The sequence below is a fragment of the Oncorhynchus masou genome, chromosome 5, assembly GCF_036934945.1.
Source record: "Oncorhynchus masou masou isolate Uvic2021 chromosome 5, UVic_Omas_1.1, whole genome shotgun sequence".
NCBI lineage: Eukaryota > Metazoa > Chordata > Actinopteri > Salmoniformes > Salmonidae > Oncorhynchus > Oncorhynchus masou.
In genome coordinates, this window is record NC_088216.1 from 1976106 (window position 1) to 1998625 (window position 22520).

At 45.7% G+C, this 22520-nt stretch overlaps 1 protein-coding gene across 1 annotated transcript in view; it reads left to right on the forward strand.

Annotated features, from left to right (window-relative positions):
• The first annotated feature begins 2259 nt into the window (after window positions 1-2259).
• Window positions 2260-22520, forward strand: part of LOC135530899 (protein disulfide-isomerase-like) — a 28449-nt gene continuing 8188 nt past the window's right edge. Inside the window, exons 1-8 of the mRNA XM_064959073.1 lie at window positions 2260-2544; window positions 11815-12015; window positions 12150-12283; window positions 15157-15294; window positions 15476-15583; window positions 20861-20986; window positions 21479-21676; window positions 22014-22134. Coding sequence (XP_064815145.1) covers window positions 2379-2544; window positions 11815-12015; window positions 12150-12283; window positions 15157-15294; window positions 15476-15583; window positions 20861-20986; window positions 21479-21676; window positions 22014-22134 — 1192 coding nt within the window. The 5' untranslated portion in view covers window positions 2260-2378. The remainder of the gene's footprint in view (window positions 2545-11814; window positions 12016-12149; window positions 12284-15156; window positions 15295-15475; window positions 15584-20860; window positions 20987-21478; window positions 21677-22013; window positions 22135-22520) is intronic.

A 22520-nucleotide genomic window follows, 5' to 3' on the forward strand; every position in this document is an offset into this window, starting at 1 on the left:
CTAACACAGTCTGGTGATGTCTTTAGTTCAGCAGGCTAACACAGTCTGGTGATGTCTTTAGTTCAGCAGGCTAACACAGTCTGGTGATGTCTTTAGTTCAGCAGGCTAACACAGTCTGGTGATGTCTTTAGTTCAGCAGGCTAACACAGTCTGGTGATGTCTTTAGTTCAGCAGGCTAACACAGTCTGGTGATGTCTTTAGTTCAGCAGGCTAACACAGTCTGGTCAGCATGTCTTTAGTTCAGCAGGCTAACACAGTCTGGTGATGTCTTTAGTTCAGCAGGCTAACACAGTCTGGTGATGTCTTTAGTTCAGCAGGCTAACACAGTCTGGTGATGTCTTTAGTTCAGCAGGCTAACACAGTCTGGTGATGTCTTTAGTTCAGCAGGCTAACACAGTCTGGTGATGTCTTTAGTTCAGCAGGCTAACACAGTCTGGTGATGTCTTTAGTTCAGCAGGCTAACACAGTCTGGTGATGTCTTTAGTTCAGCAGGCTAACACAGTCTGGTGATGTCTTTAGTTCAGCAGGCTAACACAGTCTGGTGATGTCTTTAGTTCAGCAGGCTAACACAGTCTGGTGATGTCTTTAGTTCAGCAGGCTAACACAGTCTGGTGATGTCTTTAGTTCAGCAGGCTAACACAGTCTGGTGATGTCTTTAGTTCAGCAGGCTAACACAGTCTGGTGATGTCTTTAGTTCAGCAGGCTAACACAGTCTGGTGATGTCTTTAGTTCAGCAGGCTAACACAGTCTGGTGATGTCTTTAGTTCAGCAGGCTAACACAGTCTGGTGATGTCTTTAGTTCAGCAGGCTAACACAGTCTGGTGATGTCTTTAGTTCAGCAGGCTAACACAGTCTGGTGATGTCTTTAGTTCAGCAGGCTAACACAGTCTGGTGATGTCTTTAGTTCAGCAGGCTAACACAGTCTGGTGATGTCTTTAGTTCAGCAGGCTAACACAGTCTGGTGATGCCTTTAGTTCAGCAGGCTAACACAGTCTGGTGATGTCTTTAGTTCAGCAGGCTAACACAGTCTGGTGATGTCTTTAGTTCAGCAGGCTAACACAGTCTGGTGATGTCTTTAGTTCAGCAGGCTAACACAGTCTGGTGATGTCTTTAGTTCAGCAGGCTAACACAGTCTGGTGATGTCTTTAGTTCAGCAGGCTAACACAGTCTGGTGCTTTAGTTCAGCAGGCTAACACAGTCTGGTGATGTCTTTAGTTCAGCAGGCTAACACAGTCTGGTGATGTCTTTAGTTCAGCAGGCTAACACAGTCTGGTGATGTCTTTAGTTCAGCAGGCTAACACAGTCTGGTGATGCCTTTAGTTCAGCAGGCTAACACAGTCTGGTGATGTCTTTAGTTCAGCAGGCTAACACAGTCTGGTGATGCCTTTAGTTCAGCAGGCTAACACAGTCTGGTGATGCCTTTAGTTCAGCAGGCTAACACAGTCTGGTGATGTCTTTAGTTCTGCAGGCTAACACAGTCTGGTGATGTCTTTAGTTCAGCAGGCTAACACAGTCTGGTGATGTCTTTAGTTCAGCAGGCTAACACAGTCTGGTGATGTCTTTAGTTCAGCAGGCTAACACAGTCTGGTGATGCCTTTAGTTCAGCAGGTTAACACAGTCTGGTGATGTCTTTAGTTCAGCAGGCTAACACAGTCTGGTGATGTCTTTAGTTCAGCAGGCTAACACAGTCTGGTGATGTCTTTAGTTCAGCAGGCTAACACAGTCTGGTGATGCCTTTAGTTCAGCAGGCTAACACAGTCAGAAGGACGTGTTGTTCAAACCCTGTCAGCCGGACTCCGCCCACCTTTGTTTGACTTCCCAGGGTTTCACTGCAGCGGTGTGTCTGCGGTCACCTTGCATTCCCATCAGCCTCTCTGGCTCATAAACACTGATTGGTAATACTCAGATATCAGCCGTGTGTGAGTGCAGAGTGTGTTTGATAGACTCATAGTGAGTTACACCTGATAGGAGTGTGTTAGTTGGCTGTCGACAACTGTAGTGTATCTGTGCCAACTATGATAAAGAATTCTTAAACTAACGGCTCAGCAGAAACACACACACACACACACACACCACACCCATCTCACACACACACACACACACACACAGACACACACCCATCTCTCTCACACACACACACACACACACACACACACAAGCGGAGAGGGGCTGTTATCAGCGGCATCAAAGTACACGTTTCTTATCAGCCCTACCTTACGTTCCCCTCAGCAGCACGCACACACACACACTACACACAGACACACACAGTCCCCAGACCCAGACCTCCTCTGTGTGAGAGTCAGTTCCCAGACCTCCTCTGTGTGAGAGTCAGTTCCCAGACCACCTCTGTGTGAGAGTCAGTCCCACTGTGAATCACTATGATGAGGACACTACTGCTGCTGTGTGTGACTCTCTGCTGTCTGAGCCTCTCTGTGGCCGGTGACAGCTCTACCTCTCTCCCGGAGGAGAACGGGGTTCTGCTGTTGAAGAAGGACAACTTTAACCGAGCTCTCAAACAAAACAAACAGCTGCTGGTGCACTTTTGTAAGTAACCCTAACCCTCTAACCCCCTAACCTTTAACCCTGAGTACTGTAGCTAATACTAACCCTGAGTACTGTAGCTAATACTAACCCTCTAACCTTTAACCCTGAGTACTGTAGCTAATACTAACCCTGAGTACTGTAGCTAATACTAACCCTCTAACCTTTAACCCTGAGTACTGTAGCTAATACTAACCCTGAGTACTGTAGCTAATACTAACCCTCTAACCTTTAACCCTGAGTACTGTAGCTAATACTAACCCTGAGTACTGTAGCTAATACTAACCCTCTAACCTTTAACCCTGAGTACTGTAGCAAATACTAACCCTCTAACATTTAACCCTGAGTACTATAGCTAATACTAACCCCCTAACCTTTAACCCTGAGTACTATAGCTAATACTAACCCCCTAACCTTTAACCCTGAGTACTGTAGCTAATACTAACCCCCTAACCTTTAACCCTGAGTACTGTAGATAATACTAACCCTCTAACCTTTAACCCCGAGTACTGTAGCTAATACTGACCCTGTGTACTGTAGCTACTACCCTCTAACCCCCTAACCTTTAACCCTGAGTACTATAGCTAATACTAACCCTCTAACATTTAACCCTGAGTACTATAGCTAATACTAACCCTCTAACCTTTAACCCTGAGTACTGTAGATAATACTAACCCTGAGTACTATAGCTAATACTAACCCCCTAACCTTTAACCCTGAGTACTGTAGCTAATACTAACCCCCTAACCTTTAACCCTGAGTACTATAGCTAATACTAACCCTCTAACCTTTAACCCTGAGTACTATAGCTAATACTAACCCCCTAACCTTTAACCCCGAGTACTGTAGCTAATACTGACCCTGTGTACTGTAGCTACTACCCTCTAAACCCCTAACCTTTAACCCTGAGTACTGTAGCTAATACTAACCCCCTAACCTTTAACCCTGAGTACTATAGCTAATACTAACCCCCTAACCTTTAACCCTGAGTACTGTAGCTAATACTAACCCCCTAACCTTTAACCCTGAGTACTGTAGCTAATACTAACCCTCTAACCTTTAACCCTGAGTACTATAGCTAATACTAACCCCCTAACCTTTAACCCTGAGTACTGTAGATAATACTAACCCTCTAACCTTTAACCCCGAGTACTGTAGCTAATACTGACCCTGTGTACTGTAGCTAATACTAACCCTCTAACTTTTAACCCCGAGTACTATAGATAATACTAACCCTCTAACCTTTAACCCTGAGTACTGTAGCTAATACTGACCCTGTGTACTGTAGCTACTACCCTCTAACCCCCGAACCTTTAACCCTGAGTACTATAGCTAATACTAACACACTAACCTTTTACCCTGAGTGCTGTAGCTAATACTGACCCTGAGTACTGTAGCTACTACCCTCTAACCCCCTAACCTTTAAACCCTGAGTACTGTAGCTAATACTAACCCTGAGTACTGTAGCTAATACTAACCCTCTAGCCTTTAATCCTGAGTACTGTAGCTAATACTAACCCTCTAACCTTTAACCCTGAGTACTGTAGCTAATACTAACCCCCTAACATTTAACCCTGAGTACTGTAGCTAATACTAATCCCCTAACCTTTAACCCTGAGTACTATAGATAATACTAACCCTCTAACCCCCTAATCTTTAACCCTGAGTACTGTAGCTAATACTAACCCTGAGTACTGTAGCTTATACTAACCCTGAGTACTATAGCTAATACTAACCCTGAGTACTGTAGCTAATACTAACCCCCTAACCTTTAACCCTGAGTACTATAGCTAATACTAACACACTAACCTTTAACCCTGAGTACTGTAGCTAATACTAACCCTCTAACCTTTAACCCTGAGTACTGTAGCTAATACTAACCCCCTAACCTTTAACCCTGAGTACTGTAGCTAATACTAACCCTGAGTACTGTAGCTAATACTAACCCTCTAACCTTTAACCCTGAGTACTGTAGCAAATACTAACCCTCTAACATTTAACCCTGAGTACTGTAGCTAATACTAACCCTCTAACATTTAACCCTCAGTACTGTAGCTAATACTAACCCTCTAACCTTTAACCCTGAGTACTGTAGCTAATACTAACTCTCTAACATTTAACCCTGAGTACTGTAGCTAATATTAACCCTCAAACATTTAACCCAGAGTACTGTAGCTAATACTAACCCTGTAACCTTTAACCCTGACTATTTTAGCTACTACTAACCCTCTAACCTTTAACCCTGAGAACTGTAGCTACTACCCTCTAACCCCCTAACCTTTAACCCTGAGTACTATAGCTAATACTAACCCTGAGTACTATATATAATACTAACCCTGAGTACTATAGCTAATACTAACCCTCTAACCTTTAACCCTGAGTACTGTAGCTAATACTAACCCTGAGTACTGTAGCTACTACCCTCTAACCCTCTAACCTTTAACCCTGAGTACTGTAGCTACTACCTTCTAACCCCGTAACCTTTAAACCTAAGTACTATAGCTAATACAAACCCTGAGTACTGTAGCTAATACAAACCCTGAGTACTGTAGCTAATACTAACCCCCTAACCTTTAACCCTAAGTACTATAGCTAATACTAACCCTCTAACCTTTAACTCTGAGTACTGTAGCTAATGCTAACCCTGAGTAATATAGCTAATACTAACCCTCTAACCTTTAAACCCGAGTACTGTAGAAAATACTAACCCTCTAACCTTTAACCCTGACTACTATAGCTAATACTAACCTTCTAACCTTTAACCCTGAGTATTGTAGCTAGTACTAACCCTGAGTACTATAGATAATACTAACCCTGAGTACTATAGATAAAACTAACCCTGAGTACTATAGATAAAACTAACCCTGAGTACTATAGATAATACTAACCCTGAGTACTATAGATAATACTAACCCTGAGTACTATAGATAATACTAACCCTGAGTACTATAGATAATACAAACCCTGAGTACTATAGATAAAACTAACCCGGAGTACTATAGATAATACTAACCCTGAGTACTGTAGATAATACTAACCCTGAGTACTGTACTGAGTACTATAGCTAATACTACCCCTAGTACTGTAGCTAAACTAACCCTGAGTACTGTAGTACTAACCAGCCTACTGGAACCAATAATACTAATCCCCTGGTACTGGAACCAATCAGCAGAGGAATGGTGTTAACCCTAAACTACATCCAGCCTGGTACTGGAACCAATCAGCAGAGGGCTGGTGTTAACCCTAAACCCCCTACACATCCAGCCTGGACTGGAACCAATCAGCAGAGGGCTGGTGTTAACCCTAAACCCCCTACACATCCAGCCTGGTACTGGAACCAACCTGGTTTCCAGCCTGGTACTGGAACCAATCAGCAGAGGGCTGGTGTTAACCCTAAACCCCCTACACATCCAGCCTGGTACTGGAACCAATCAGCAGAGGGCTGGTGTTAACCCTAAACCCCTACACATCCAGCCTGGTACTGGAACCAATCAGCAGAGGGCTGGTGTTAACCCTAAACCCCTACACATCCAGCCTGGTACTGGAACCAATCAGCAGAGGGCTGGTGTTAACCCTAAACCCCCTACACATCCAGCCTGGTACTGGAACCAATCAGCAGAGGGCTGTTAACCCTAAACCCCCTACACATCCAGTGTTAATCCCTAAACCCTAAACCCCCTACACATCCAGCCTGGTACTGGAACCAATCAGCAGAGGGCTGGTGTACACATCCAACTGGAACCAATCAAACCCCCTACACATCCAGCCTGGTACTGGAACCAATCAGCAGAGGGCTGGTGTAAACCCCTACACATCCAGCCTGGTACTGGAAAATCAGCCCCTAAACACATCCAGCCTGGTACTGGAACCAATCAGCAGAGGGCTGGTGTTAACCCTAAACCCCCTACACATCCAGCCTGGTACTGGAACCAATCAGCAGAGGGCTGGTGTTAACCCTAAACCCCCTACACATCCAGCCTGGTACTGGAACCAATCCAGCCTGGTAGGAACCAATCAGAGGGCTGGCCTTTTAGGGCTGGTGTTAACCCTAAACCCCTACACATCCAGCCTGGTACTGGAACCAATCAGCAGGGGGCTGGTGTTAACCCTGGAACCAATCAGCAGAGGGCTGGTGTTAACCCCCCTACACATCCAGGCTGTTGTTCCAAACAGCAACTGATTCGAACTGATTCTACCAATCATCTGATTCTACTGACTGCCATGACCAGGCTATAAATATGGGGTCATAGTGGTGGTATTTACACTACATGACCAAGAGTATGTGGACACCTGCTCATCAAACATCTCATTCCAACATCATGGGCATTATTATGGAGATGGCCCCCTTTTGCTGATATAACAGCCTCCTCTCTTCTGGGAAGGCTTTCCACTAGATGTAGGAACATTGCTGCTATAACAGCCTCCAGTCTTCTGGGAAGGCTTTCCACTAGATGTTGGAACATTGCTGCTATAACAGCCTCCACTCTTCTGGGAAGGCTTTCCACTAGATGTAGGAACATTGCTGCTATAACAGCCTCCAGTCTTCTGGGAAGGCTTTCCACTAGATGTTGGAACATTGCTGCTGAACATTGCTGCTATAACAGCCTCCACTCTTCTGGGAAGGCTTTCCACTAGATGTAGGAACATTGCTGCTATAACAGCCTCCACTCTTCTGGGAAGGCTTTCCACTAGATGTTGGAACATTGCTGCTATAACAGCCTCCAGTCTTCTGGGAAGGCTTTCCACTAGATGTTGGAACATTGCCGCTATAACAGCCTCCACTCTTCTGGGAAGGCTTTCCACTAGATGTAGGAACATTGGTGCTATAACAGCCTCCACTCTTCTGGGAAGGCTTTCCACTAGATGTAGGAACATTGCTGCTATAACAGCCTCCACTCTTCTGGGAAGGCTTTCCACTAGATGTAGGAACATTGCTGCTATAACAGCCTCCACTCTTCTGGGAAGGCTTTCCACTAGATGTAGGAACATTGCTGCTATAACAGCCTCCACTCTTCTGGGAAGGCTTTCCACTAGATGTAGGAACATTGCTGCTATAACAGCCTCCACTCTTCTGGGAAGGCTTTCCACTAGATGTAGGAACATTGAACTGCTATAACAGCCTCCACTCTTCTGGGAAGGCTTTCCACTAGATGTAGGAACATTGCTGCTATAACAGCCTCCACTCTTCTGGGAAGGCTTTCCACTAGATGCTGGAACATTGCTGCTTAACAGCCTCCACTCTTCTGGGAAGGCTTTCCACTAGATGTAGGAACATTGCTGCTATAACAGCCTCCACTCTTCTGGGAAGGCTTTCCACTAGATGTAGGAACATTGCTGCTATAACAGCCTCCACTCTTCTAGGAAGGCTTTCCACTAGATGTTGGAACATTGCTGCTATAACAGCCTCCACTCTTCTGGGAAGGCTTTCCACTAGATGTTGGAACATTGCTGCTATAACAGCCTCCACTGGGAAGGCTTTCTGTTGGAACATTGCTGCTATAACAGCCTCCACTCTTCTTTCTAGATGTTGGAACATTGCTGCTATAACAGCCTCCATGGGAAGGCTTTCCACTAGATGTTGGAACATTGCTGCTATAACAGCCTCCACTCTTCTGGGAAGGCTTTCCACTAGATGTTGGAACATTGCTGCTATAACAGCCTCCACTCTTCTGGGAAGGCTTTCTACTAGTTGTTGGAACATTGGTGCTATAACAGCCTCCACTCTTCTGGGAAGGCTTTCCACAAGATGTTGGAACATTGCTGCTATAACAGCCTCCACTCTTCTGGGAAGGCTTTCCACTAGATGTAGGAACATTGCTGCTATAACAGCCTCCACTCTTCTGGGAAGGCTTTCCACTAGATGTAGGAACATTGCTGCTATAACAGCCTCCACTCTTCAGGGAAGGCTTTCCACTAGATGTTGGAACATTGCTGCTATAACAGCCTCCACTCTTCAGGGAAGGCTTTCCACTAGATGTTGGAACATTGCTGAGGGGACTTGTTTCCATTCAGCCACAAGAGCATTAGTGAGGTCGGGCACTGATGTTGGGCGATTAGACCTGGTTCGCAGTCGGCAATTCAATTCATCCCAAAAGTGTTAGATGGGGTTGAGGTCAGGGCTCTGTGCAGGCCAGTCAAGTTCTTCCACACTGATCCCTACAAAACATTTCTGTATGGACCTCGGTTTGTGCACGGAGGCATTGTCATGCTGAAACAGGAAAGAGCCTTCCCCAAACTGTTGCCACAAAGTTGAAAGAGCAGAATCGTCTAGAATGTCATTGTATGCTGGAGCATTAAGATTTCCCTTCACTGGAACGAAGGGACCAAGCCCGAACCATGAAAAACAGCTCCAGTCCATTATTCCTCCTCCACCAAACTTTACAGTTTGCACTCTGTATCCAGGCAGATAGCGTTCTCCTGGCATTCCCCAAACAAAGATGTGTCCGTCGGGCTGCCAGATGGTGAAGCGTGATTCATCACCCCATAGAACGCTCCAGTCCAAAGGCCACGAGCTTCACACCACTCCAGTCGATGCTCATGGTGATCTCAGGCTTGTGTGCGGCTGCTCGGTCATGGAAACTCATTTCATGAAGCTCCCGAACGACGAAGTGTTCTTGTGTTGACGTTGCTTGATGTAACCCAAAGGCAGTTTGGAGTGATGTAACCGTGATGTAACAGTGATGATGTAACCGTGGTAGTGAGTGATGTAACCGTGGTAGTGAGTGATGTAACCGTGGTAGTGAGTGATGTAACCGTGGTAGTGAGTGATGTAACCGTGGTAGTGATGTAACCGTGGTAGTGAGTGATGTAACCGTGGTTGTGAGTGATGTAACCGTGGTAGTGAGTGATGTAACCGTGGTAGTGAGGGATGTAACCGTGGTTGTGAGTGATGTAACCGTGGTAGTGAGTGATGTAACCGTGGTAGTGAGTGATGTAACTGTGGTAGTGAGTGATGTAACCGTGGTAGTGAGTGATGTAACCGTGGTAGTGAGTGATGTAACCGTGGTAGTGAGTGATGTAACCGTGGTAGTGATTGATATAACCGTGGTAGTGAGTGATGTAACCGTGGTAGTGAGTGAGTGAGAGGATGTAACCGTGGTAGTGAGTGATGTAACCGTGGTAGTGAGATGATGTAACCGTGGTAGTGAGTGATGTAACGTGGTAGTGAGTGATGTAGTGGAGTGGGATGTAACCGTGGTAGTGAGTGATGTTGTGAGTGATGTAACCGTGGTAGTGAGGGATGTAACCGTGGTAGTGATATAACCGTGGTGTGAGTGAGTGATGATAACCGTGGTAGTGAGGGATGTGAGTGATGTAACCGTGGTAGTGAGGATGTAACCGAGATGTAACCGTGGTAGTGAGTGATCTAACCGTGGAAAGATGATTTTAATGATTTTTTTACTCTCTACACTCTTCAGCACTGGGTGGTTCTGTTCTGTGAGCTTGTGTGGCCTACCACTTCAAGGCTGAGCTGTTGTTGCTCCCAAATGTTTCCACTTCACAAGAACAGCACTAACAGTTGACCGGGGGCAGCTCTAGCAGGGCAGCTCTAGCAGGGCAGCTCTAGCAGGACAGCTCTAGCAGGGCAGCTCTAGCAGGGCAGCTCTAGCAGGGAAGCTCTAGCAAGACAGCTCTAGCAGGGCAGCTCTAGCAGGGAAGCTCTAGCAGGACAGCTCTAGCAGGGCAGCTCTAGCAGGGCAGAAATGTGACGGACTGACTTGTTGGAAAGGAGGCATCATGTGACATTGCCACGTTGAAAGTCACTGAGCTCCATTCTACTGCCAATGTTTGTCTATGGAGATTACGTGGCTGTGTGCGGAAATAGACTCATCCACTCATTTGAAGGGGTGTCCAGATACTTTTGTATATATATTGTTTCTGGGGACTTAGTAGTTGTAGTTATATGGGGTCATAGTAGTAGTTAAATACTGTATGGGGATGAGGTAGGTAGATAGATGGGCTTTTACAGATGAGCTGTGTACAGGTGAACAGTGATCTGTAAACAAACAAACAATCTGACAGCTGAAAAATGCTTAAAGTTAGTGAAGGAGATAAGGGAGTCAATCCAGCCATAGTGGCAAAAGACATTATTTTAGCAATTCCAATCATTGGCAGAAGAGAATGTGAAGAAATACTGGGGTGCAAAGGAGGATAAATTGGCTTTGGGGATGAGGTAGGTAGATAGATCTTTTACAGATGAGCTGGACAGGTGCAGTGATCTGGCTGTGACAGCTGATGCTGTTAGTGGTGACCAGTGAGATATCGTTCCAATCATTGGAGCAGAGAACTGGAAGGAAAGACGGGTGGGTGGCTCTGGGGTGACCAGTGAGATATACCTGCTGGAGCGCGTGCTACGGGTGGGTGCTGCTCTGGTGACCAGTGAGCTGAGATAAGCGCGGCTACTGGTGGGTTACCTGCAGTGACTTGTAGATAACCTGTGGAGCTAGTGGGTTTGGCTGCTCTGGTGACCAGTGAGATGAAGCTGAGAGCCAACCAACGAGAGTGTGCAGGTCCAATGTTAATGTGTAATGTGTGTATGGGTGTAATGCTGTGTGTGACCAGTGTGTGTATACCTGTGTAATGTGTGTACGGGTGGGTGCTGCTCTGTGACCAGTGTGTGTAATGTGGTGTAATGTGTGTAGGGGTGGGTGCTGTCTGTGACCAGTGAGTGTACCTGTGGTGTGTGTGGGTGCTGCTCTGTGTGACCAGTGAGCTGTGTGTGTGTAAGGGTGTGTGTGTGTGTGTGTGTAATGTGTGTGTGTGTGTGTACGGTGTGTGTGTGTGTAAGTGTGTGTGTAATGTGTGTATTGTGTGTGTAATGTTTGTGTGTGTGTATTGTGTGTGTGTGTAATTGTGTGTGTAATGTGTGTGTGTAATGTGTAATGTGTGTGTGTAATGTGTACAATGTGTGTGTGTGTGTGTGTGTGTGTGTGTGTGTGTGTAATGTGTGTGTGTGTGTGTGTGTGTGTGTGTAATGTGTGTGTGTGTGTAATGTGTGTGTGTACAATGTGTGTGTGTGTGTGTGTGTGTGTGTGTGTGTGTAATGTGTGTGTGTAATGTGTGTGTGTGTGTGTGTGTGTGTGTGTGTGTAATGTGTGTGTGTGTAATGTGTGTGTGTGTGTGTGTGTGTGTGTGTAATGTGTGTGTAATGTGAGTGTGTGTAATGTGTGTGTAATGTGTGTGTAATGTGAGTGTGTGTAATGTGTGTGTGTAGTTGCTCCTCTCTCTTGGCATTCCCAGTAATGTGTGTGTAATGTGTGTGTGTGTGTGTAGTCGCTCCTCTCTCTGGGGATTCCCAGCGGCTGGCGTTGGCGTTCCGTGGAGCCGCGGAGCAGCTGATTGGCTCGGAGGTGAAACTGGGCATAGTCGACGTCTCCAAGGAAACCAATCTGACCAAGGAACTGAACGCCACGACTCCACCCCCTCTACGGCTCTACCTATCAGGAGACAGACACAACCCTGTACCCTGCCCAGGTACACACACACACACACACACACACACACACACACACACACACACACACACACACACACACACACACACACACACACACACACACACACACACACACACACACACACACATCTCTCTCTCTCTCCCCTGTCAGTTTTCCAGAGTTCGGCCTCCATCGTAACGTGGCTAAAGAGGAGGGCGGGACCTAGCGCTGACATCATCACTGACCTGAACCAATCAGATCGCTTCGTCGCCTCAGAGGAGATGGTTGTTCTCGGACTGTTTAAGGTGACATCCCCTTCCTGTTGGGCATGTAGTACTTCCTGTCCTGTACCTGTGATGTGTGTGCGGCCTCAACAACCCCTAGCGGACGACCCTAGAGGGTGCTCAGAGGGACAGACACACAGACAGCCATTCCCTCTGATCCAGACTGGAGTAAATACATTTGTAGAACAGACCTTCGGTTTAGTTTAACCCTAACCTTCGGTTTAGTTTAACCCTAACCCTAACCTTCGGTTTAGTTTAACCCTAACATTCGGTTTAGTTTAACCCTAACCCAAAACTTTGGTTTAGTTTAACCCTAACACCAAACTTTGGTTTAGTTTAACCCTAACCCCAACCTTCGGTTTAGTTTAACCCGAACATTCGGTTTAGTTTAACCCTAACCCTAACCTTCGGTTTAGTTTAACCCTAACCCCAACCTTCGGTTTAGTTTAACCCTAACCTTTGGTTTAGTTAACCCTAACCTTTGGTTTAGTTTTAACCCCAATCTTCGGTTTAGTTTAACCCTAACCTTCGGTTTAGTTTATCCCCAACCTTCGGTTTAGTTTAACCCTAACCTTCGGTTTAGTTTAACCCTAACCCTAACCTTCGGTTTAGTTTAACCCTAACCCTAAACTTCAGTTTAGTTTAACCCTAACCCTAACCTTCGGTTTAGTTTAAGTTAAACCCTAACCTTCGGTTTAGTTTAACCCTAACCCTAACCTTCGGTTTAGTTTAACCCTAACCCTAACCTTCGGTTTAGTTTAACCCTAACCTTCGGTTTAGTTTAACCCTAACCCTAACCTTTGGTTTAGTTTAACCCTAACCTTCAGTTTAGTTTAACCCTAACCCTAACCTTTGGTTTAGTTTAACCCTAACCTTCAGTTTAGTTTAAGTTTAACCCTAGCCTTCGGTTTAGTTTAACCCTAACGGTTCAGTTTAACCCCAACCTTTGGTTTAGTTTAACCCTAACCCCAACCTTTGGTTTAGTTTAACCCTAACCCTAACCTTCGGTTTAGTTTAACCCTAACCCTAACCTTCGGTTTAGTTTAACCCAAACCCCAACCTTCGGTGTAGTTTAACCCGAACCTTCGGTTTAGTTTAACCCTAACCCTAACCTTCAGTTTAGTTTAACCCTAACCTTCAGTTTAGTTTAACCCTAACCTTCAGTTTAGTTTAACCCTAACCCTAACCTTCGGTTTAGTTTAACACTAACCTTCGGTTTAGGTTAACCCTAACCCTAACCTTCGGTTTAGTTTTAACCCGGTTTAGTTTAACCCCAACCTTCGGTTTAGTTTAACCCGAACCTTCGGTTTAGTTTAACCCTAACCCTAACCTTCGGTTTAGTTTAACCCCAACCTTCATTTTAGTTTAACCCCAACCTTCGGTTTAGTTTAACCCAAACCTTCGGTTTAGTTTTAACCCAAACCTTCAGTTTAAGTTTAACACTAACCTTCGGTTTAGTTTAACCCTAACCCTAACCTTCGATTTAGTTTAACCCTAACCTTCAGTTTAGTTTAACCCTAACCTTCGATTTAGTTTAACCCTAACCTTCGGTTTAGTTTAACCCTAACCCTAACCTTCGGTTTAGTTTAACCCTAACCTTCAGTTTAGTTTAACCCTAACCCTTCGGTTTAGTTTAACCCAAACCCAAACCTTCGGTTTAGTTTAACCCGAACCTTCGATTTAGTTTAACCCTAACCCTAACCTTCGGTTTAGTTAAACCCTAACCTTCGGTTCAGTTTAACCCTAACCCTAACCTTCGGTTTAGTTTAACCCTAACCCCAACCTTTGTGTTCGTCTAGGACGTGGAGCGTCCCTACCTCCCTCCAGACAGTATTTGAAACGTTTCTGTGTTTGTGTTTGTCTAGGACGTGGAGCGTCCCTACCTCCCTCCAGACAGTATTTGAAACGTTTCTGTGTTTGTCTAGGACGTGGAGCGTCCCTACCTCCCTCCAGACAGTATTTGAAACGTTTCTGTGTTTGTGTTTGTCTAGGACGTGGAGCGTCCCTACCTCCCTCCAGACAGTATTTGAAACGTTTCTGTGTTTGTGTTTGTCTAGGACGTGGAGCGTCCCTACCTCCCTCCAGACAGTATTTGAAACATTTCTGTGTTTGTCTAGGAAGTGGAGCGTCCTACCTCCCTCCCTCCAGACAGTATTTGAAACATTTCTGTGTTTGTCTAGGAAGTGGAGCGTCCCTACCTCCCTCCAGACAGTATTTGAAACATTTCTGTGTTTGTCTACATTTAACATTTAAGTCATTTGTTTGTCAGGACGCTCCCTTATCCAGACAGTATTTGAAACGTTTCTGTGTTTGTCTAGGACGTGGAGCGTCCCTACCTCCCTCCAGACAGTATTTGAAACATTTCTGTGTTTGTCTAGGACGTGGAGCGTCCCTACCTCCCTCCAGACAGTATTTGAAACGTTTCTGTGTTTGTGTTTGTCTAGGACGTGGAGCGTCCCTACCTCCCTCCAGACAGTATTTGAAACGTTTCTGTGTTTGTGTTTGTCTAGGACGTGGAGCGTCCCTACCTCCCTCCAGACAGTATTTGAAACGTTTCTGTGTTTGTGTTTGTCTAGGACGTGGCGCGTCCCTACCTCCCTCCAGACAGTATTTGAAACGTTTCTGTGTTTGTGTTTGTCTAGGACGTGGAGCGTCCCTACCTCCCTCCAGACAGTATTTGAAACGTTTCTGTGTTTGTGTTTGTCTAGGATGTGGAGCGTCCCTACCTCCCTCCAGACAGTATTTGAAACGTTTCTGTGTTTGTCTAGGACCTGGAGCATCCCTACCTCCCTCCAGACAGTATTTGAAACGTTTCTGTGTTTGTGTTTGTCTAGGACGTGGAGCGTCCCTACCTCCCTCCAGACAGTATTTGAAACGTTTCTGTGTTTGTCTAGGACGTGGAGCGGGGTCGTGTGGAGGTTTTCTACGCCGCCGCCGTTGACCTCCCTGACCTCTCTTTCTCTGTGACCCGGAACCAAGACATCTTCAGGAAGTATGACATCACACAAGACTCCGTGCTGCTAGTCCGACAGGTTAGTCAGAGACAGAAGTTGTGTCTGTCTGTCTGTCTGTCTGGTCTGGTCTGGTCTACCCTACCCTACCCTACCCTACCCTATCCTATCCTACCCTACCCTACCCTTGTACAGGTATTGAAGGTAACCTGTGTGTGTAGTCTACCCCTGTACAGGTATTGAAGGTAACCTGTGTGTGTAGTCTACCCCTGTACAGGTATTGAAGGTAACCAGTCAGATGTCTAAAGAGGATCTCATTTCCTTCATCACCGTTCATCAACTGGAGCTGGTTACTGAATACAACGGACAGGTATACACTCACATAAAATACACACTCATACGTACACACACATGCCCAGACGCAGGAAGGAATGCCCAGACTAGCTTTAAAATGTCTATGTGTAGCAGATGCAGGTTTGTAAAGTCATTCCTCTAGCTTTAAAATGTCTCCACGTGCTTTAAAATGTCTCCATAGCTAACTTTAAAATGTCTCCACTAGCTAGCTTTAAAATGTCTCCACTAGCTCTAATGTCTCCATTAGCTAGCTTTAAAATGTCTCCACTAGCTAGCTTTAAAATGTCTCACACTAGCTAAAATGCTTTAAAATGTCTCCACTAGCTTTAAAATGTCTCCACTAGCTTTAAAATGTCTCCACTAGCTAGCTTTAAAATGTCTCCACTAGCTAGCTTTAAAATGTCTCCACTAGCTAGCTTTAAAATGTCTCCACTAGCTTTAAAAGTCTTTAAAATGTCTCCACTAGCTAGCTTTAAAATGTCTCAACTAGCTAGCTTTAAAATGCTAGCTTTAAAATGTCTCCACTAGCTTTAAAATGTCTCCACGAGCTAGCTTTAAAATGTCTCCACTAGCTAGCTTTAAAATGTCTCCACTAGCTAGCTTTAAAATGTCTCAACTAGCTAGCTTTAAAATGTCTCCACTAGCTAGCTTTAAAATGTCTCAACTAGCTAGCTTTAAAATGTCTCCACTAGCTAGCTTTAAAATGTCTCCACTAGCTAGCTTTAAAAAAAGCTAGCTTTAAAATGTCTCCACTAGCTAGCTTTAAATGTCTCCACTAGCTAGCTTTAAAATGTCTCCACTAGCTAGCTTTAAAATGTCTCCACTAGCTAGCTTTAAAATGTCTCCACTAGCTAGCTTTAAAATGTCTCCACTAGCTAGCTTTAAAATGTCTCCACTAGCTAGCTTTACAATGTCTCCACTAGCTAGCTTTAAATGTCTGTCTCTTTAAAATGTCTCCACTAGCTTTAAAATGTCTAGCTTAAATTAAATTGTCTCCACTAGCTAGCTTTAAAATGTATCCACTAGCTAGCTTTAAAATGTCTCCACTAGGTAGCTCTAAACCATCTCCACAAGCTAGCTTTAAAATGTTTGAAATAATTAGCTTTTAAACATCTCCACTAGCTAGCTTAAAAATGTCTCCACTTTAAAGTGTCTAACTCAATTTTGGTGGGAAGAACATTTCAGGAGGTCTGTCTTGTTTATTTATTTATATTATTATTTGTAAGTTTAAGACCTGTGAGACTAGTCTTTTTTAAAGAGAGCCCTGCATATACAAATTCATAGAACAAAAAAATCTATTTTAATTAAGAAGGAATGCCCAGACGCATGTGTAACAGATGGAGATTTGTAAAGTCATTCCTCAGCATGAAATGTCTCCACTAGCTAGCTTTAAAATGTCTCCACTAGCTAGCTTTAAAATGTCTCCACTAGCTAGCTTTAAATTGTCTCCACAAGCTAGCTTTAAATTGTCTCCACTAGCTAGCTTTAAAATGTCTCCACTAGCTAGCTTTACAATGTCTCCACTAGCTAGCTTTACAATGTCTCCACTAGCTAGCTTTAAAATGTCTCAACTAGCTAGCTTTAAATTGTCTCCACTAGCTAGCTTTAAAATGTCTCAACGAGCTAGCTTTAAATTGTCTCCACTAGCTAGCTTTAAATTGTCTCCACTAGCTAGCTTTAAATTGTCTCCACTAGCTAGCTTTAAATTGTCTCCACTAGCTAGCTTTAAATTGTCTCCACTAGCTAGCTTTAAAATGTCTCCACTAGCTAGCTTTAAAATGTCTCCACTAGCTAGCTTTACAATGTCTCCACTAGCTAGCTGTAAAATGTCTCCACTAGCTAGCTTTAAATTGTCTCCACTAGCTAGCTTTACAATGTCTCCAGTAGCTATCTTTAAAATGTCTCCACTAGCTAGCTTTAAAATGTCTCCACTAGACAGGAGAGTGTCAAACTGCTTAGGGACAGAGGGGCATTGACTCTGCCAATTCTGTCTGATCTGTAGACATTAGAACCAGACAGAGACACATCAGAGTACAACACAGAATTATTCAACCAATTTACAGACCTTATCAGAATGTCCACGTTGGATTTAGAAGCAAGAAGTTCCAAAACTTCAGTTATTTACAAATTCAAGACCGCAGCTGATCAGTAGCTAACCCCTTATGATAATAATACCATGGGATTTCAGGTCAGATGCAGTCTCTCATACATTTACATTTAAGCCATTTAGCAGACGCTCTTATCCAGAGCGACTTACAAATTGGTGAATTCACCTTCTGACATCCAGTGGAACAGCCACTTTACAATAGTGCATCTAAATCATTTAAGGGGGGGGTGAGAAGGATTACTTATCCTATCCTAGGTATTCCTTGAAGAGGTGGGGTTTCAGTTGTCTCCGGAAGGTGGTGATTGACTCCGCTGTCCTGGCGTCGTGAGGGAGTTTGTTCCACCATTGGGGGGCCAGAGCAGCGAACAGTTTTGACTGGGCTGAGCGGGAACTGTACTTCCTCAGTGGTAGGGAGGCGAGCAGGCCAGAGGTGGATGAACGCAGTGCCCTTGTTTGGGTGTAGGGCCTGATCAGAGCCTGGAGGTACTGCGGTGCCGTTCCCCTCACAGCTCCGTAGGCAAGCACCATGGTCTTGTAGCGGATGCGAGCTTCAACTGGAAGCCAGTGGAGAGAGCGGAGGAGCGGGGTGACGTGAGAGAACTTGGGAAGGTTGAACACCAGACGGGCTGCGGCGTTCTGGATGAGTTGTAGGGGTTTAATGGCACAGGCAGGGAGCCCAGCCAACAGCGAGTTGCAGTAATCCAGACGGGAGATGACAAGTGCCTGGATTAGGACCTGCGCCACTTCCTGTGTGAGGCAGGGTTGTACTCTGCGGATGTTGTAGAGCATGAACCTACAGGAACGGGCCACCGCCATGATGTTAGTTGAGAACGACAGGGTGTTGTCAAGGATCACGCCAAGGTTCTTAGCGCTCTGGGAGGAGGACACAATGGAGTTGTCAACCGTGATGGCGAGATCATGGAACGGGCAGTCCTTCCCCGGGAGGAAGAGCAGCTCCGTCTTGCCGAGGTTCAGCTTGAGGTGGTGATCCGTCATCCACACTGATATGTCTGCCAGACATGCAGAGATGCGATTCGCCACCTGGTCATCAGAAGGGGGAAAGGAGAAGATTAATTGTGTGTCGTCTGCATAGCAATGATAGGAGAGACCATGTGAGGTTATGAGAGAGCCAAGTGACTTGGTGTATAGCGAGAATAGGAGAGGGCCTAGAACAGAGCCCTGGGGGACACCAGTGGTGAGAGCGCGAGGAGACAGATTCTCGCCACGCCACCTGGTAGGAGCGACCTGTCAGGTAGGACGCAATCCAAGCGTGGGCCGCGCCGGAGATGCCCAACTCGGAGAGGGTGGAGAGGAGGATCTGATGGTTCACAGTATCGAAGGCAGCCGATAGGTCTAGAAGGATGAGAGCAGAGGAGAGAGAGTTAGCTTTAGCAGTGCGGAGCGCCTCCGTGATACAGAGAAGAGCAGTCTCAGTTGAATGACTAGTCTTGAAACCTGACTGATTTGGATCAAGAAGGTCATTCTGAGAGAGATAGAGGGAGAGCTGGCCAAGGACGGCACGTTCAAGAGTTTTGGAGAGAAAAGAAAGAAGGGATACTGGTCTGTAGTTGTTGACATCGGAGGGATCGAGTGTAGGTTTTTTCAGAAGGGGTGCAACTCTCGCTCTCTTGAAGACGGAAGGGACGTAGCCAGCGGTCAGGGATGAGTTGATGAGCGAGGTGAGGTAAGGGAGAAGGTCTCCGGAAATGGTCTGGAGAAGAGAGGAGGGGATAGGGTCAAGCGGGCAGGTTGTTGGGCGGCCGGCCGTCACAAGAAGCGAGATTTCATCTGGAGAGAGAGGGGAGAAAGAGGTCAGAGCACAGGGTTGGGCAGTGTGAGCAGAACCAGCGGTGTCGTTTGACTTAGCAAACGAGGATCGGATGTCGTCGACCTTCTTTTCAAAATGGTTGACGAAGTCATCTGCAGAGAGGGAGGAGGAGGGTTCAGGAGGGAGGAGAAGGTGGCAAAGAGCTTCCTAGGGTTAGAGGCAGATGCTTGGAATTTAGAGTGGTAGAAAGTGGCTTTAGCAGCAGAGACAGAGGAGGAAAATGTAGAGAGGAGGGAGTGAAAGGATGCCAGGTCCGCAGGGAGGCGAGTTTTCCTTCATTTCCGCTCGGCTGCCCGGAGCCCTGTTTGGTTGGGTCTACATACATTCTCCAATCAGTAGCTAACCCCTTATGATAAAATACCATGGGATTTCAGAGATACATATCTCGCTCTCTCTCTCTCGCTCTCTCTCTCTCTCTCTCTCTCTCTCTCTCTCTCTCTCTCTCTCTCTCCATCCCTCTCTCTAACTCTCTCTCCCAGTCCCTCTCTCTCTCTCTCTCTCTCTAAATTCCATTCAATTCAATTCAAGGGGCTTTATTGGCATGGGAAACATGTGTTAACATTGCCAAAGCAAGTGAGATAGATAATATACAAAAGTGAAATAAACAATAAAAATTAACAGTAAACATTACACATACAGAAGTTTCAAAACAATAAAGACATTACAAATGTCAAATATATATACAGTGTTTTAACAATGTACAAATGCTTAAAGTACACAAGGGAAAATAAATAAGCATAAATATGGGTTGTATTCACAATGATGTTTGTTCTTCACTGGTTGCCCTTTTCTCGTGGCAACAGGTCACAAATCTTGCTGCTCTGATGACACACTGTGGAATTTCACCCAGTAGATATGGGAGTTTTTCAAAATTGGATTTGTTTTCAAATTCTTTGTGGATCTGTGTAATCTGAGGGAAATTTGTATCTCTAATATGGTCATACGTTGGACAGGAGGTTAGGAAGTGCAGCTCAGTTTCCACCTCATTTTGTGGGCTGTGAGCATATAGCCTGTCTTCTCTTGAGAGCCAGGTCTGTCTACAGCGGCCTTTCTCAATAGCAAGGCTATGCTCACTGAGTCTGTACATTGTCAAAGCTTTCCTTAAGTTTGGGTCAGTCACAGTGGACAGGTATTCTGCCACTGTGTACTCTCTGTTTAGGGCCAAAGAGCATTCTAGTTTGCTCTGTTTTTTTGTTAATTCTTTCCAATGTGACAAGTAATTATCTTTTTGTTTTCTCATGATTTGGTTGGGTCTAATTGTGCTGCTGTGTTCACAAACACACCCTACAGAGCCCCAGGACCAGCTTGCTTAGGGGACTCTTCGCATTATTTGGTGTTCTCTCTCTCCCTCCCTCCAGACTGCCAGCCGTATCCTCTCCTCTCCAGTGTTAAATCACGCCATTCTGTTTGTCAATAAGACTGATGAACGGTTTCAGATGGTCTACTCAGACTTCCAGGCTGCTGCTGCCCCCTACAGGGGAAAGGTAGGTACTACAACACAACTACTATAATAAACACTGCTGCTGCCCCCTACAGGGGAACGATAGGTACTACAACACAACTACTATAATACACACTGCTGCCCCCTACAGGGGAACGATAGGTACTACAACACAACTATTATAATACACACTGCTCCATCTCCTCCTTACCTCCCTACCTCCCTAACCTCTCCGTCCCTCCACTTCCACCCTCCCCTCTCCGTCCCTCCACCTCCTCCCCTCCCCTCTCCGTCCCTCCACCTCCACCCTCCCCTCTCCGTCCCTCCACCTCCACCCTCTCCTCTCCGTCCCTCCACCTCCACCCTCTCCTCTCCGTCCCTCCACCTCCACCCTCCCCTCTCCGTCCATCCACCTCCACCCTCCCCTCCCCTCTCCGCCCCTCCACCTCCTCCCTCCCCACTCCGTCCCTCCACCTCCTCCCTCCCCACTCCGTCCCTCCACCTCCACCCTCCCCTCCCCTCTCCACCTCTCCAGGTATTATTTGTGATGGTAGATGTGGACGAGCCGAGGAATGGTAGAATGTTGGAGTATTTCCGTGTCCGGGAGAGTGAGGCTCCGATGGTGCGATTGGTTAATCTGACGAGTCACGTGACCTATCACCTGCCGTCCGACACACTGGACACGCCCACCATTATAGCGTTCTGTAAGACCTACCTGGATGGCACCGCACAGGTACACACACACACACACACACACACACACACACACACACACACACACACACACACACACACACACACACACACACACACACACACACACACACACACACACACACACACACACACACACACACACACACACACACACACACACACACTCTCTCTCCTTCATACACCATTTAAACATACTTCACAAGGTCCACATGTTAACTTAAAGTCTGTGTGTGTGTATCCCTCTGTGTGTGTGTGTGCACCTCTCTCTCTCTGTGTGTGTGTGTGTGTGTGTGTATATATATGTATATATATATATATATATATATATATATATATATATATATATGAAACAGCCTAAGATGCAGAGTGAGGCTCTGCCTGCTGACTGGGACCAGAAGCCAGTTATACAGCTGGTAGGAGAGAACCTGGAGAGACTGGCCTTCAACCCTGACAAGACAGCCTTCATAATGTTCTGTAGGTACACACACACACACACACACACACATACACAGACACACACACGTCCCCTGCATCAACTACCCCCACAGCCAGTACGAGATACACACACAAAACCTGGGCTTAGATAGAATGTGGTGTTCCTCTGGGTTCTATTCTAGGAATAGATAGAATGTGGTGTTCCTCAGGGTTCTATTCTAGGAATAGATAGAATGAGGTGTTCCTCTTGGTTCTATTCTAGGAATAGATAGATTGTGGTGTTCCTCTGGGTTCTATTCTAGGAATAGATATATAGAATGTGGTGTTCCTCAGGGTCCTATTCTAGGAATAGATAGATTGTGGTGTTCCTCTGGGTTCTATTCTAGGAATAGATAGAATATGGTGTTCCTCTGGGTTCTATTCTA